Source organism: Zophobas morio, unplaced genomic scaffold (genome assembly GCF_036711695.1).
Source record: "Zophobas morio isolate AGI-343-1 ecotype UQ-CSIRO unplaced genomic scaffold, CSIRO_AGI_Zmor_V1 ptg000046l, whole genome shotgun sequence".
NCBI classification, from domain to species: domain Eukaryota; kingdom Metazoa; phylum Arthropoda; class Insecta; order Coleoptera; family Tenebrionidae; genus Zophobas; species Zophobas morio.
The window spans coordinates 6,712,743-6,730,602 of NW_026972151.1; the positions used below are offsets into that span (position 1 = coordinate 6,712,743).

Here is a 17,860-nt window from a genome sequence, read left to right on the forward strand (position 1 = left end):
TTAGCCGATACTAACCAGCTAGGGAACCAGTCATAATTGAAATATGTAAACCAAATAATTGAAGTACTTAGTTTTAAGTAAAATAATTGGGTATATTTATAAATACGCATAAATAAAAACGAAACAAATTATTATTGGTCTCTAGTTTATTTTATAATTTGCATTACATCATGACATATAGTTACGTACTGATGCAGAAATTGGTGATTTTCTCATTGCATTTCAGTATAGCGACACACTCAGTAGAATCATTTGGACACTTAAAATTAATTTTGTTTTACTTGTCACAAATCTTTTTAAGTGTTGCGAAAGTGATTGTTTTGTGTCCGAAAAATAACTGCATTTATAATTATTCGGCTGAGTGTTTTTTTTTTGTTGTAAATCAATCAGTTTCCCAATTAGATTATAATTGCTTTGACTTACTATTTGTTGTCTTAATTTTTCGAAGTTCATTTTTGTACACATTCAGATTTTTATTTCTTATTAATTTCTTGTGGTCATTTTTATAAATTCGTATATGAAAATTGAACTGTTGAGGAACGAAAATCGAACAATAAATACACGACAAGCGGGTGCCGAACTGTTACCAGAGATTATGGGTGTCATAAATTTTAAATTACACCCCAGCTTTCCTGCGTTTCAACCATCTTACCACTACTTCTCGTCTTTATTTTTCTACACGCAAACTTCTTGTGAAGACAGTGACACAGTAAAATTAAAAATCCGACAGTTTTATTTTAGCAAACATCCCCTTAATAGTGTTCCAACGAAATTTGGGTGAATAAAAAAGTGCTAGTATTGTTGCATGGTGTAATAAAACAGTTTTAGATAGCCAAAATGTCAACTTTGGAATACTGTAAAGCATTCGGAACAAGCTGGAGATCCTCATGGAAAAACCTGCACAACTGTAAACTATGAGCATCCTTTACAACTTCGGTTTTTCTAATGATCAACCACGTGAGGCGACACCGTTCATCCCTGGAAAAGTTTACTTACGGAAAAGCCGAAACTGAAGTGTATTATTCAATTTCACGGCCTTAAAAGAGAGCCGGGAGAAGATCTACCTAATGACGACTTCTGCATACAACACTACGTTTGCGAAAAATGTGATTTCCTAACAAATCTCATATTGAAGTGGCTTCAACATACTACAGCATGCACAGGAAGAAAAGAAAATCTCGAAAGTGCTAGTCTGTCGAAAGAGGGGGTCACAGTGAGTTGTCCATATGAAACTAGATCGAAAAGACCTTTAGAAATCCACATAAATCGTATCCATTTGGATGACGAAGATGGTGAACAGTACAAGTGCGAAAAGTGCCAAATAAAATTCGTCCACTTGAACGAAAAAAACGCCAAATGGATCGAATGTGGAAAAAGTAGTCATTTAAGAAAAAACCAGGACGGTATAAATGTACGAAATGTTCATCCAAAGGCAAAACAAAATAAAATTTGAAATTACATTTAATGGTCCATTTGGAGATCAGATCGTACGCGTGCGATTATTGTGCATACAAGGTGACACGCAATGCGTATTTAAAGGTGACATAAAATCGTCATTTAAGAATTTAATTTACTTTATGTTTTGTAACTACTTTTTCAATAAAGTTCTGATAAAGAAATATGTAAATGTTACAAGTATTTTTTTTTAACTGTAGTGGGGTACTTTTGTTTTCCATTGAAGTTACCCGTCGGTTTGACATTTCTGTTGTCAGTATGCAGCAGGGGTATAGTGGCCGTCAAATTAGACCGAATGCTGCCTGCAGCGCGGTCGTGCTACCATTCATTGAAGTGATTAGGATGGTGGTAATTTTTATCAGTCTCCACTGTTTGGGCACAGCTTATCCCTTATTTAAGTACTAACTGAATGGTACGCGGCATTCGGCCCAAATTTATGGCATCTATAAGCTGTGGTTAGGGGTTTATTAAACGCTTGAGGCGTTCAACTTATTGTGACAGCTACTATACAATTAACTTGGTAACGTGGTTCAAGATCTTACAACCCATTAATTTGGTATTTTATGTGATGACAGTTTCTTGGTAGATGAAACATTGAGGTCCATTTTTGGCATCTGATGTCTGTTACAACTGTATAAGTACAAAAAGAGACATTTAAGAATTTAATTTACTTTATGTTTTGTAACTACTTATTCAATAAACGATAACAATATTCTGCTCAGTATAATATTTTTTCGACAAGTTACCTTTGCCGATATATTATACAATTGCTCATTTGAAAATATAAATGTCATGTAACAATGTTTTTCTTACAATAACTAATTTTATTGATGTTTTTATTTAGAAACGAAATGCTCCTGAATAAACGAGACGAGATTGGAGACGAATGTCTCCCAGTGGTGCGGAGGCGATTTAACACAAACTAGAGCTACCTGTGAGTCTGTCCATGCACAAATGCGACTGAACAGAAGCTTGTCTTTGTAAATTTGACAAACAAAATTAAGGAGACGAATTAACAAAACTGCAGCAGACATCTCGGAATAGTAATCTTCTTAAGCGGTGCTACTTTGGATTTAGCATAAACAAAATGAGTATGCTGCGATGCGAAGCTAAACCACAAATAATCAATTTAACGCGGGAAGTTTGGGTTATCACAATATTTTGTGCAGATTTCGAATGTTGTTGAATATGCTTCATCCGAATCTGAGAATGAAAAAGCAACAAGTCAACCAGGGCCTCCGAAACGTTTAAAAAAACTGACAAACTTTGGGAGTTTGATAGGGAATTTCAGCACAAAACGCTGCCTGAAGAAGCAATAAAAATTAAAGAAACCTAATAATATAAAAATGATCTTGTTGGTGATAACGTAAATATCTACTATAGATACAACAAAGTGAAAAGTACGGGAGAAAAGTGCCAATCTGATATTTACTTGCATATTCCCGCAAATAATACGAATGTTTTATTGTATCGTTCAAGCTTCCGCCATAGCTGTGATAAAATACTTCCCACTGCCCGACCCAAACTCGATGAAAATGTTAAGAGAAGATTGGGGGACTTTTTAATTAATTTTAAACACATTTTAAATGATCGGCGAAAAAATTTTACAGTGGACAGCTTGGAACATATTACAATCATAAATTGTTTTAACGAAAACTGAAATACGTGTGTAAAATATAAAGTCTAGGATTATTGTAATAAAATTTTATCCAAAGTTCTAACAAGTGTTCTTTGATTTGTAATATGATTATCTTTTTAATGCTTTTTTGCTTAAAATAAAACTTTTTTAATGAATGTGTTATTATTATTATTATTATTATTATTATTATATATAGTCGGTCAACAGGTTATGTACCCAATTACAGACCAACAAATAACCGAAAGCAAATGATAAGAAGTAGAATAACTAATCAGCAGCTACAAATTACTGTGAATCCCAAAAAGGAAAAGTTTAAAGCTACTCCAAATCCCAATGCAGATTTTCAGATTAGGTAGGTCAAAATATACGTGTAATCAATCAATAATCATGGAAGATCAGTTAATTCAGATAGTAAATTAACTTACGAAGTAATGTGAAAGCCTACTAAATTTGGGAATAATTAAAGAATTTAAGAGCCCGCAGTGATGTTGAAAAAAGATCAATCTTCTTATGTGTTCTATTACCGATCCTACACATAGTGGACATAGGAGAGAATTTGGCGATATCAGTTCTCGGGCAGGCTATGTAGAAAATTTCAGAGTGGCGAGATACTAGACTTCGAGGACGTGCATTAAATGATAATTTGGCTAGCATTAAAGGACAGTCAACACTGTTATTTATCATTTTAACTAGGAACAACACAAAGAATTTTTTACAAGTTTCCATAAAACTGGAGAAAGTGAAGCGATTTAAAAGCTCAGATTGAGGAAAACCAATAGGTGGGTAAAAACCATTCTCTCGGAAAAACAAATATTTAAGAAACCTTCGTATGACACGTTCCAGATGCATTAAATGAATGTTATGATGAGGACACCAAATAATGCAAGCATAGTAAAGTTTGCTGCCAATTAATGAATTAAAAAGTCGAATGATAGTGTCACAGTGTTGAAAATCTCTAGAGTTCCTTATGATGAAACCCAAAGTTTTCATGCAGTCTGCCACAACTTTGTTAATATGATAAGCAAATGTGAGCCTACTATCAAAAACAACCCCAAGATCCAAAACGGTCTGAGGCCTGGCTAAGACTACCCCATTAAGGACATATTCAAAGTGAATATTATATCGCTTTAAAGAAAATGACATTACACAACATTTATCTTGATTTAACAAAAGCCTGTTCAAATTGCACCATACCACAATCCTATTCAAATTATGTTGTAACTTAAGGCAGTCATCAGTTGAACTTACTCTATTGTATATCTTGATGTCATCTGCATATAAAGAAAATTCAACATCTAATTCATTCGAGATATCATTGATGAACAATAAAAAAAGAAGCGGACCAAGTACAGAACCTTGTGGTACTCCCGATAAAACAGTAATGACATCAGAATCATATCCACAGCAATGGACATATTGTTTTCTGTCACCTAAGTACGACCCAAAAAAGGTAATTAATTGCATATTCAGGCCCAAAGCATAAAGTTTATCAATTAATATACCATGATCTAGTTTGTCAAAAGCCTTTGAAAAATCAAGATATATTACATCGGTCTGTAGTCCACAATCGATAGAGTCTGCGATAAACTGTGTCACACAAAGAAGATTTGTAACTGTAGAGCGGCCACTCATAAAGCCATGTTGACGCTCTGTAATTGAAGCGGCTACTTGAAAATACAGTTGTTTATAAATTAAAGATTCAAAGATTTTTGCAAAATTATTAAGAATTGAGACAGGTCGATAGTTTTCAACAGCAGTTCGAATTTTGCCTTTATGAACAGGAATGATTTTGGAAAGCTTCCAACAATCTGGAAATGTTCCTAAGTTAACACAGAGATTAAAAAGAACAGATAACGGTTTAATTAAAACCCGAGCACAATCTTTTATGATAAATGCTGGTATACCATCAGGACCCTGAACATTGTTCGATTTAATTCTGTTGATAGCTTCAAGCACTTCATTTTCACTTATGATAGACACATTTATGTTCACATTTGTATTGTCATATTTAACTTTGTTAAGGTTACAGCTAGAACTAGGGATATAGGTTGATTCATAAAATTGTGCAAACGCATTAGCAATATTTTTTGCTCCTGTTACAACAGTATCACCAAGAGTCACACAAGATGGTATCCCGGTGTGTCGTCTTTTACGTCGTATATAACCCCAAAAAGTTGACGGATCTGTGTTAATCATGTCTTCAGAATTCTTGATAAATGCATTATAAGCTATTGATATTTCTCGCTTAATGCTACGTCTCAATTCCCTGAATGCAAGCGCATCAGCTGTATTTCCGTACTTTAAATATCTCCTTCTAAGCTGATTTTTTGAACGAACCTGCCGAATAATTTCAGGTGAAAACCATGCAGGGTAGGTATATTCCCTTTTTTTATACATAGGTATGTGTTTATCGAACAGTTTATATATTAGATCATAAAATAAGCAACAGGCAGAGTTAATATCAGTGGATTTATTAAGGAGAGACCAATCAGTATTTAGAATATCCTCATATAGATTAAGAAAATTGGCCTTACGAAAATTGTAACTGGTTCCATTAGACGCTGCTTTCAGAAAATTGCTTGATGATATGTTATTCACAAATACATCTACATGGAGAGAAGGATGACGTGGATCTTCATCTACAAATGGATCATCAGAAGTTAATACTGAACAGCACATATTGGATAAGACGATGTCAAGAAGCCGATTATCACAATTTAAAATGGTATTAAACTGTTTCAGTTCAAACATTTTCATAAAATTACACAATTCCAAACTTTTTATACAATGAGGATTACTAAGAGATGAAAAAAATTCAGGTATATTAAAGTCACCAATTATAAGAATATTGGAGTCATCCAACAGCTCTAACGTTACAAACGCCTCAAAGATTAATTGATAGTAATCTAATGCCAACGAAGGAGGAATATATAGGACAAATATTGTGATAGATAAAGAAGCAATCAACACCTTAACACAGACAATGTCAATAAGGTGAAGGTTATTAAAAGGAGTGTTAGATAGATTAATTTCAGTATAATGGAGTCCCAATCTAATCGCAATAAGCACACCACCACCTGTCTGTTTGTTGGTACGCAACAAGTCTCTGTCCCTTCTAATGATTTCATAGTTTTGGTCAAAGACTTCACTGTCATTAACTCCACTGTGCAGCCATGTCTCAGAAAGTGCGATTAAATCATAGGCACAGGCAGCTACAGCATTGGAGAACCGCAACAGCTTGGAATTGAGACCACGAACATTTTGATAATAGAGAGATATATTTCCTTTATCTACACTCTTGTTCGATATTGCTGGAGATGATGCTGATGAGGAAGAAATTAAGTTAGGAAAATAGTTTAATTGCTACAAGCTAGATATCCCAAAGACATCTAACTTGATTTTCTCAATAGTCCGTTTATAAAAAAAACAGTTGTTAATGTCCTAGCAAGCATGGGAAATGTCCTCATCACTTAAATTGTCTTTAATTTGAATGCTAACACAATTGATACATCGCAGTTGTTCATTAGTAGCATGACAATCATTTACCCTATGTGGACCAGAGCACCTAGGGCAAGAGATTTTTTTTTTACAAGTATTTAACGAATGATTAAGACCATTACAATTAAAGCATCTAATTACATCAATAGCGTCATAGATGTTACAACCATCAAGCCCAATTAGGCAATGACCATAAAGAAGAGCATTTTTGTATGTAGAGATGTTAACCTCTAATATGACTTGAAAATAATTATTACGATTTTTTATAGGAAAGTATTTAAGAATTTTGCACTGAGAAGATTCACTGAAGATATGTTTATTTTGTTTAATAAGAAATGGAATTATCTGTTGCTCATCAATATCACTGGATATGCCAGAAATGCGCAGCTTCGGTTTTGGAGTCTTTAAGTCGCTTATTTCATACTTATCACTCAAGTCTTTTAACTGAGATAATTTTTTGAGTTCACTAGGATGTTCACAATTAAGAACTATACCACCATTTTTAATAAATTTAACTTTTGCAATGCCCGGTTCACTATCAGGTTGAATGTTGGATATGATATCAGATTTGGTTTTTGCTATGGTTTGAGTAACGTGCTTAGGTCTTATTACAACTGCAGTAGTATTTTTAAGAATGTCTGAATAGGAAGGAGACTTTACGGTATCATTGACAACCTGAGGGACTTCAACATGCAACTTTGCAGTTAGTTTGGAGATTTCTTCTCGGAGCTTCGTATTTTCATTTTTTAAATCGGTAATTTGTTGGCTAAGTATGAAAAAGTTTTTATTAACAGCAGAGGAAAAGTCATTGAAGATAGTTGCTAGTGTATCGGGCAGTATATTCAGACTGTCACTAGTTACAGAACTTGGAATAGAAGCAGTTAACTCATTTTTTTGACAATCATCAACCGTAAGAGAGGATGTACTGCATAGACCACAACTCCATTCATTAATTAATCTGCTTTCTTTCAATGAAGAAAATGCAGATTTGCTAAGGTTAACACATGATATGTGATAGTTCGCACCACATGTTTGCCGACAGTTAATATACTCATCATTCCTCCCTATATTTTTATTGCATTTCTTACACCTAATCGCCATTTCTTACAAACCCCCAGAGGGGGTTATATGATACGCCAATATTATATCAAATCAAAGATAGTAAATAATGCAAGTCAACCTCAGTTCAGTAGAAAAAGATACAGTAAGAAATTTATCGGGTGGACTAAATCATTCACATCTACGTTAAAAACCTCAGTCAGCTATACCACAGAAAAAGTTACGATAAGATATTATAACCACAATTAGACGGGACAAGCAGTGATTTTTACTTCATTAATCATAAAAAAAGGCGATGTTCTAATTACCACCTTAACTGCTGCATGAAACGCTTTCTAACGGCACCACTTTTAGTATAAATTACAACGAAAAACCCACTAAATCACAGAACATTGGAGAGCTAAGAACTTGGTTGTACACTCACACTCACGTTCACACACAAAAATGTTTTGCTTATTTAATGCTTTTTTGATTAAAATAAAAGTTTTTTATTGAAAATGTTGTGCTTATTTAAGCGCTTATTCTTTATTTTTTTGTGCTTATAAATCCGCTCTCTACTAATAAGACTATGGGCAGAGCGTTATCTACCAAATATCATTTTTTGATCATCTCATTGCATTGGAGCTGATAGGATGTGGTGTGTAGTTCTCGCACTGTCACTCCTATCGGTCTTCGGTAATCGCCGCAAAGACGCGGTTCTCCAAGTGCTTTTCTCCTTTATCGCATAAAGCGAACTGCGTTAATGGCTATTAGAGGCGTGGTACCAGCTAGAATATACTCAAGCTGAGCTTTGGCAGCACTGAGTTGATGTGGTGCTTTTGCTTTCGTAAAGTCTAAATACTCTGCCAGAAAATGGTGACCCATTTGATGTGCATTTTAATGCATTATTTACATAAGTGATTAAAAGTTTTTATAAAACAAACATACATTGTTAAAACTCAGGACACAGTGCATAATAGTGCGGCAGACAATTAAAATACGGAATAAGCCATTTCGTAATTCACTTTACTTGGAATAAGCACATGTGTATTGTTTACAGTTCCACGACTTCCACGTCATTCGCTTGTGAGACTTACAATAAAATCAATCAACGTGAGATGGTAAGTCAAAAAACTGCAGATAATAATTTGAATTTACGACACAAAATTATAACAGTTTATTAAGTAAATTACATAAATAAATATAACAATAAAACAACTAATGCTTTGCCCCATTTGCTTGGCCACTCGTTTGGATATAGAAAGGTATAAATTTTTGTTTTCAGGTGATATATAGCACGCATCCGTCATGGCCGCGAAGAGATCATCCTTACTATTAAGAACTAAACGTTGGCGTCTGGATTGTATTCTTAATTTATGGGGGCTGACCGTAGCCAGCCGGCACTTAGGCCTCGCCTTTGGGCCCATTGTACCTTCCCCAAGTCCATATCAGGGTGTTTTCCCGCTCCTCTACTCGTCAAGCCATCCAACTGCTTGAATGTACTTGAGTAATGCAGAGGGTGGAAACTCCCTGATATTTGCCATACTAGGCCTAGTATGGATTCCCTCTAGGAGGCTAGGGCTGGACACTCACGAAGAATGTGCTCAGCTGTTTCCTCTTCTTCATTGCATCCACGACAGATTGGGTCTGTTACCACTCCTATCGTATATAGATGTTTGTTAAACTGGTAATGTCCCGTAAGGAATCCTAAATTAATATATGAGAAGACATATAGAATATCTATGAATGATAATTCAGAAGGACGAGCCGACATAGATATCTATGTCGATGGTGCCAAAACAGATAGTGGTTCAGGAGCCGGCATCTACTCCGAACAACTGAACGCACCTCTCGGCACGCACACGTCTGTCTTACAAACAGAACTGATGGGAATAATACTGGGAGCTAGAATCATTGCTGAACGTGAAATCGGCAACAAATCAATACGCATACTTACTGACAGCAAGTCTGCACTACTAGCCCTGGACAGCTGTATGGTTCGATCCGGGCTGGTTTGGGAGTGCAGACAAACGCTAAAGTATGTAACGCAGAGGAATAGTGTGGAACTTTGTTGGATCAAAGGACACAGTGGCAACGAAGGAAACGAGAGGGCAGATGAGATGGCGAAGCGAGCCGCGCGCATGCCCTTCTGGGGACCCGAACCGGCAATCACGCCTTCGGTCGCCCTCTCGAACGAACTCGTAAAGCAATATACCCAGAGACGCCATGAGCAGATATGGGTGAAGTTGAGCGGCTGTCGGCATAGTAGAGCTTGTATGGCGACACCAGACCGTAAGTTGACGAAATTTTATCTCTCACTTTCAAGGGACAAACGTTGGCGTCGCAACTTTTTCATCAACAGACTTCGCATATTCTCAGTAGAATTGAGGTTTCGGTTTCGACTTTACATCATGATTTTCGACCCAGGCTGCTATTCTATGACGAGCAGTGTGAACTGGGCAGTTGTTCTGTTGGAATATAAATTCATCATTTGGGAAGCCCTTCTAACCGATGGCAGCATGCCATTTTCGAGAATCTGCAATTTTTTGTCGGAAACCGTATTTTTCTGCCACAGGCTGTTTCATGGATGTTCGAAACAATTTTCTGCACTTATGACCTTTTTTGATGGCTTTCGCGCATTCACCAGAGTGCGGGAGTTCGAATTTTCCGCGAAGAGTTTCGCCTCTGGTATGGTTCACATACTCAGTTACCGTGCTCTTTTGCCTGCTTCCGAATTTCTCAGTAGTGCTCCTGAAGATGCCACTTACGAAAGTGTGCGAGATATTGAGCCCAAAACTCAATTGAGACGGTCCTAACCCTGAAAACGATCATAGATACAAAAAAGTAAAATTTCACCGGAAATCTTGAATTTGTATTATGATTATTGAAGCGCCGGTATGACAGTTTTTAATTTTGATCTTCATTATCATTAAGTAATTAATACATACCAGTTTCAAGAACTATGGATGATCCAACACTATGACAATGTGGAACGAAAAATTGCAGAATATTTTAAGTTGTTTGTAAAATCCAACATATTGCACGATCTTGCCAGATTCCAGTTTTTAAACACATCCGTACAATTTATACATATTAAGAAGAAAAATTCTTAAAGCAAAAATTTTATGACAAAATAAAACTAGTTATTCTAATTTGAAACTAAAACTTAACAATAGATCCAAAAATCTAACAATTTTCCAGAAACCAACTGTTGTACCTACTTATCAATCTTTACCTGCCCTAACCGATATTTTATAATCCCCTCTTGTTTATGGGTACTAATAAATGACCAACACAGCTGTACCGACATTTATTATTAACAATAGTCGGTATAATCCGTAAAGCTTCTGAAAATTTAATAAATTAATGTTCCAATGAAGTTGTGTTGCTAAAGTTAAAACTGAATTTAACGATTACAAAGTAAAATTAGATAAATACTACCAAGGCTGTCAGTTTTTAATAATAGAAACACAGCACAGGTAGTTGCAACACACGTTGGTCACGTGACATAGTGAAAGGCCCAGTTGCCCTTTGAGCTTTTAATGTAAATATACAGATCCCATTTAAAATTCCACCTACATCTTGTGAACGGATGGAGATATTGAAGTTGTTTGTAATAGAGGACTACCATTATTATTTTTAAACAGTTCGAAAAAGACACTCGGGATCACTGACATTCCTTCGAATTCTAAAAAAAGGCACTCAGAGTGCCCGAGATTCTTTAAAAGTAAAACAAAATCGGAGCCCCCTAGATTTTTGTTAATTAATCTTATTTAATATCTTCCGAATTTCTTTTAAATTGTCATTTTGTGTAAAAAATGTAAATAGTCTAATACTCAAAAGCTTCTAACATTTCAAAAAGAAAATTTTTTAAAAAGAATATATTGCGACAAAAGAATTACTTGATTTATAATTTTATTAACTGGCTGCTGCCCTAAGCTAGAAAATGTTTTTTTTTATAACAAAGTTAACATTAAAACTTCATTTTTGTCTTCTTCTTATATTTATTTCATTGGACGTTTCGGCAAGATGTCCCTTGCCTTTTTCAACCTGTCGGTTACAAAATCATAATAAGGTTATGTATATTACTTTCACTTACAATTATTCGTCCATGAACACTGTACATGGATTTTTTTTAACTAAAAAAAAAAATGTTAAAAACAAATAAAAACAAATTTTTAAAGCGTAGGCCAGCAGCCAATTGATAAAATTACAAATCAAATAAAATCAAACTGGCCAAAAACGAAATTAGCAATGAATAACAAAATAATTACAACAACAGTTTTTTTATTTAAGTATAACATTCTTTTTATTTTACGATTTTAAGATTGTGGCATTTGCAGGCCCAAGGGTTAACCCCGCCCGGCAAACACCCCACCACTGTTTACGTCCGGGGGCTGAAGGTATATAAACAACCTCCCTTTATCGTCCTTTCATTATGTCCGAGTTTTCCGAGCTGTGAAGTTGGACAAGTGTTACAATGGACGGATCTTCTGGTAAGTACTTTGACTTTAAACTATTTTATTTTTTGTTTTTAAAGCATGCACTAATCTCTATTTTCTTCATTTCAGGAAGCGACTTCGCCACCGCTGGCCCTTCGAAGAAGCGGTCCTTCGACTGCGTCTCTCCCGCTGAGACGCAAGAGGAGAGGCCGCCGAAGCGGAGACCGGGGATCGACCCCCAATCCATCCATTCTCAACCTCCTCGTTCTCCTTCGCCTATAATTCCCCCTTTTATTGTTCCATATTTCATCCCCAATCCTGTTGACAACATTCCTATTCCCCACATCCCCACACCTGCCCACCTCGATCCCCCGCGAAGATTTCGCCCAAGGGTGCCAGCCCACTCGAGGGCTGTGAAGACCCTGCTGCCGCTCTTCATCGCTCAGGCGCCGTCATCTCAGAAGGTATGTATTAATTTCGTGTTATTTTGGATGTAATGGACTAATAGACATTTGTTTTGCAGACTGTGCCGCCAGGGACGGAGCTGCCGCCTCTCCCCGACATGGACGACGGCCTCAAGCCACTGTCGGAGTATCAGGCTTTCTGCGTGTGGAGGGCCCAATGGGAGAGGCAATACTACCAGGAACGGAGGCTGACCCATCGAACACTCGATGCGGCTCTGTTCCTGCATAGTTATTGCCTCAGCTTGGACGGTGGCTTTAGGTTAGTGTAGGTTAGGTTATGTTAGGTTTACATGTATATATAGTTATAGGTTAGGTTAGTTTAGTTTAGTTATATGTGTATATATAATTATAGGTTAGGTTAGTTTAGTTTAGTTATTTGTGTATATATAGTTATAGGTTAGGTTAGGTTAGTTTAGTTATATGTGTATTCATAGTTATAGGTTAGGTTAGGTTAGTTTAGTTTTATGTATATATAAATATCGGTTATTTTAACTTAATTTTATGTGTTTATATAGTTATAGGTTAGGTTTTTAGTTTTATGTGTATATACAGTTTTAGGTTAGGTTATTTTAGTTTTAGTTGTACATAATGTACATAAATATTTTTAATATGTTTATAAAAATCAGCAAACAAAAATTGTTTTTTTTTTCTTATAACATAACCACATTTTTTTCTGGTTTAAATTGTCGGAGATTTCGGAAGTACTATGACTACGTGGCGTTGCACCGAAATAGAAATCATTGTTGCCATTTCACCTAAATATCCAGTTCCAGTTAAAACTCGGCGATCACGATATTGAAATTCTGTGAACGATATTGTTTTTAGTAAGTTGCAGATATGACGCACATAGTTATTTATTTCATTTTTAATTGAATTAAAATTATATACAAAATGATGAAAGTTGAGTGAAATAAACAAATAAGTATCACTATTATACGACAGTTCGTACATAGGGTAAAACAGCTGCTTTTAAAACAGATTTTGTTGAAAATAATTTCAAAGGCCTCCACTGTCGGATTCAATATATGATTGTTTTCCGGGTTGGGACCGTGTCAAATGAGTTCTTGGGCTCAACGTTTCGCACACTTTCGTAAGTGGCATCGTCAGGAGCAGGGTTAAGAAATTCGGAAGAAGACAAAAGAACACGGCAACTCAGTATGTCAACCATACCTTCTGAGGAGAGTTTCGCCTGTGGCATAATTTACATACTGAGTTACCGAGAAAAAAATTCTTAAAGCAAAAATATTATGACAAAATAAAACTATTTAATCTAATGTAAAACTAAAAGAAAATACTAGATCCAAAGATGTAACAATTTTCTAAAAACCAACTGTTTTATTTGTCAACCTTTACCTGCGCTTATCGATATTTTATAATCCCCTGTTGTTCGTCGGTACTCGATTATGAGGATAATAAATGATCAGTACAGCTGTACATACCAACATTTATTAACAAAAGTCCGTAAAATGGACATATTCGGGTTGTGCCCGCTACCTGAGTTTTCCAGCTCAAAAAGTCCGAATTGCCCACATTTTACTGTAGGTGATTGTTCCGAGTTGCGCCCACTACTTGGAAATATTATCACACCTACCTTTTTCATAATTTTTAAGCATGGTGTTTTTCTTAATGAGAGAAAAAAAGTGAAAAATTTTGAAGAGCGACAACAAATGCTTGCAAATCGTTCCACGCGAAATATAATAACTCATTTAGTTCTTGTTATCCTAATAGTTTTACGTTTTCGAAATATTAAAGAAATTTGTCTTTATGTACAAATTTGGTTTTCATTTCATCAAGAAAAACACCATGCTTAGAAATTATAAACAATGTAGGTGTGATAATATTTCCAGGTAGTAGGCGCAACTTGGAACAATCACCTACAATAAAATGTGGGCAATTAGGACTTTTTGAGCTGGAAAGCTCAGGTAGCGGGCGAAACTCGGATATAATAATAATAATAATAATAATAACTTTATTGAGTACCATAAATAAAAAAAAAATACAAGTAAACAAAAATAAATAAATAATACATACTCAAAAGGAAAAAAAAAAACAGATTCAGTATCACTGATTTACAATCTGTCCCTATGTTGAAAAGATATGAGATATGAAATACAAGTTGTAAAATATAAAAGAGGAACATAATTTTTTTATAGATAGTTTTAAAGGTGCAAACTTTAAAAAAGATTTAAATTTAATCTTAATTTTATTTCTGCTTGCTCAGCCAATAAGAGATCCTTTACAGATTTGATGATGCAATGGCTATTTAAGTTGGAATAATGACGTAAAACGTTATTTATGACATGTGCAGCTAAATATGAAAATGACGATTTATATGAACTCAAAGAATGAGACGGTATGTGAACAGTCAGATCCATTTGTCGCAGTCATGTGCAGAACTACGAATTGAAATTCTATTTTGCAGTTAGTGAGGATTATTATGAAGTCGGATCGTTATTATGAGTTTTATAAAGTGATGAAAACGTCTTTCATGCATTTTCATGCAGCCTAAATTCCGTACAAAAAGTGTAATGTGTGTCTCACGTGGAATAGAATAAATATATCTCACACAAAAATTTTGAATCTTTTGTAAACGATATTTGTCCACACAAGATAGACAGGGACCATATACTATGTCAGCATAGTTTAAATGTGATAGTATCAAAGCATCAGTCAACGGGCGTTTGGAGCGAATGTCTAAAAGGTTCTTATCAGGGGAAATCAATTTGAAGCCATTAAATATAGTTTGGCAGATCTTATTTATATGGTCAGTAAATTTTAGCTGATTATCAATATGTAACCCAAGACTTTTAACCACTCGGGCAGAAGAAATAGTGGTACCTCCAATATGAAGATTAGGATCTGAGAGTATTTGGTGTGCCCAAAGTAATCGAAATAGTTTTTGCAAGATTTAAGGAAAGACAGTTCTTACAACAAGCAAGCAATAACTTAAAGTTAACCGCATTGAACGCTTTAGACATGTCCAGTAAAGTAAGTGAAGTTAATTTACTGTCACAGCAGCCTTTCAATACGTCATCAATTAGGGAACTTAAAACAGTGGTCGTGCTAAAATGAGTTCTGAAGCCTGATTGAACAGTAGGAAGAATATTTGCCTGAGATATAAATATATTTAATTGTTGGATACGTCTGGCTTCTCCAGGGGAGGGAGCCCCGGGGTTGCTCTCAAGCCGGGGACACGGATCTCAGGTGCTGAGCGCCCGCGAAAACAAGAGAGTAAAATAAAACGGCAAGGAATATTTTACATAAAAAATAAGATTTATTGCCTGCCACCAACTACACGGCTAGACTAACAAATCTTGCAGCTAATCTTAATTATCTACAGCAATAAAACGACAAGTAAAATAATAACACGTTCGGCACGGTCGCTCCTCCTGGGCAGAGACTTACTTCAGGACGGGTTCCTCCTGGACTTGGGGGCGGCGAAATTGGACCTGGAAATCGGGCGAGGTCGGTACGGCGACCCGGGAGGGGAGCGCGGTGGCGGTACACGACGCGTACACGACGTTGCCGACTTGTGACGGCGACGACAAAAAAAAACCGGTGACGGTGGTACGGTTTTCCGGCCCACGAAAATTCGCTTCATTACAATATTTTGTTTCTTATTTTGGATTTAAATGAAAAAAATTCTATTGAAATTATCTTTTTCACAATATTTTCATTTTAAGAATTTATCATCTTAATATGTTTGAAGCTTTTTTGTTTTAGATAATCTTTAATTTTTACACAAAATTACTGCAAATCTAAAGCAAATCTAGAGGTTCCATGGTATCGCGATTTTTGATAAGTGTATACAAACCCGGAGTACCGTTTTTAAAAAATGCGAAATAATCTCGGGAACCTCCGATGTTTTATGTTTATTACTTCCTGAGCATAAGCGAAGGAAGAATTTTAGCCGAGTCCATCGGCCCAATGGCTACTTCTTTGTGTTCATGACCCCTATAATACGAAAAATGTAGCTTCATGTTTCCGTGTGTCTGCATTCATCGTTTTTTATTATAAACAAATTTAAGAATGCTGATTGTCTTCTTTATTTAGAAAAATCTTAGGGCCCCCACTGTGTTTTTCTCAAATAATTCGAACGAATTTCGGGAAAAGGAATCAATTCTGTAGTTCCGAAATCTCCGACAATTTCAACCAGAAAAAAATGTGGTTATGTTATAAGAAAAAAAAAACAATTTTTGTTTGCTGATTTTTATAAACATATTAAAAATATTTATGTCCATTATGTACAACTAAAACTAAAATAACCTAACCTAAAACTGTATATACACATAAAATTAAAAACCTAACCTATAACTATATATACACATAAAATTAAGTTAAAATAACCGATATTTATATATACATAAAACTAAACTAACCTAACCTATAATTATATATACACATATAACTAAACTAACCTAACCTAACCTAACCTAACCTATACCCATAACACCTACTACACATATAACTAAACTAAACTAACCTAACCTATAACTACATTTACATGTAAACCTAACATAACCTAACCTACACTAACCTAAAGCCACCGTCCAAGCTGAGGTAATAACTATCCAGGAACAGCGCCGCATCGAGGCTTCGATGGGTCAGCCTTCGTTCCTGGTAGTATTGCCTCTCCCATTGGGCCCTCCACACGCAGAAAGCCTGATACTCCGACAGTGGCTTGAGGCCGTCGTCCATGTCGGGGAGAGGCGGCAGCTCCGTCCCTGGCGGCACAGTCTGCAAAACAAATGTATATTAGTCCATTAGATCCAAAATAACACGAAATAAATGCATACCTTCTGAGATGACGGCGCCTGAGCGATGAAGAGCGGCAGCAGGGTCTTCACAGCCCTCGAGTGGGCTGGCACCCTTGGGCGAAATCTTCGCGGGGGATCGAGGTGGGCAGGTGTGGGGATGTGGGGAATAGGAATGTTGCCAACAGGATTGGGGATGAAATATGGAAAAATAAAAGGGGGAATTATAGGCGAAGGAGAACGAGGAGGTTGAGGATGGATGGATTGGGGGTCGATCCCCGGTCTCCGTTTCGGCGGCCTCTCCTCTTGCGTCTCAGCGGGAGAGACGCAGTCGAAGGACCGCTTCTTCGAAGGGCCAGCGGTGGTGAAGTCGCTTCCTGAAATGAAGAAAATAAATATTAGTGCATGCTTTAAAAACAAAAAATAAAATAGTTTAAAGTCAAAGTACTTACCAGAAGATCCGTCCATTGTAACACTTGTCCAACTTCACAGCTCGGAAAGCTCGGACATAATGAAAGGACGATAAACGGAGGTTGTTTATATACCTTCAGCCCCTGGACGTAAACAGTG

At 36.0% G+C, this 17,860-nt stretch overlaps 1 protein-coding gene across 1 annotated transcript; it reads left to right on the top strand.

The window, feature by feature from the left end:
• Positions 1-9,411: 9,411 nt before the first annotated feature.
• Positions 9,412-16,072, top strand: LOC135142173 (uncharacterized). Its single transcript, XM_064073843.1, has 8 exons — positions 9,412-9,922; positions 11,974-12,126; positions 12,202-12,536; positions 12,596-12,795; positions 12,889-12,893; positions 14,384-14,458; positions 15,694-15,767; positions 15,857-16,072. Exons 2-8 carry the CDS (start codon positions 12,111-12,113, stop codon positions 16,070-16,072), a joined length of 921 nt encoding a protein of 306 aa, XP_063929913.1. The 5' UTR covers positions 9,412-9,922; positions 11,974-12,110.
• Positions 16,073-17,860: the final 1,788 nt, after the last annotated feature.

What these genes read in the sequence shown, in the direction of transcription:
- LOC135142173 (XM_064073843.1), top strand. An exon ending in AGGCGCCGTCATCTCAGAAG is followed by an intron (nt 12,537 to 12,595) that starts GTATGTATTAAT and finishes TTTGTTTTGCAG; the next exon opens with ACTGTGCCGCCAGGGACGGA. An exon ending in TTTTGAGCTGGAAAGCTCAG is followed by an intron (nt 14,459 to 15,693) that starts GTAGCGGGCGAA and finishes TGGCTTCTCCAG; the next exon opens with GGGAGGGAGCCCCGGGGTTG.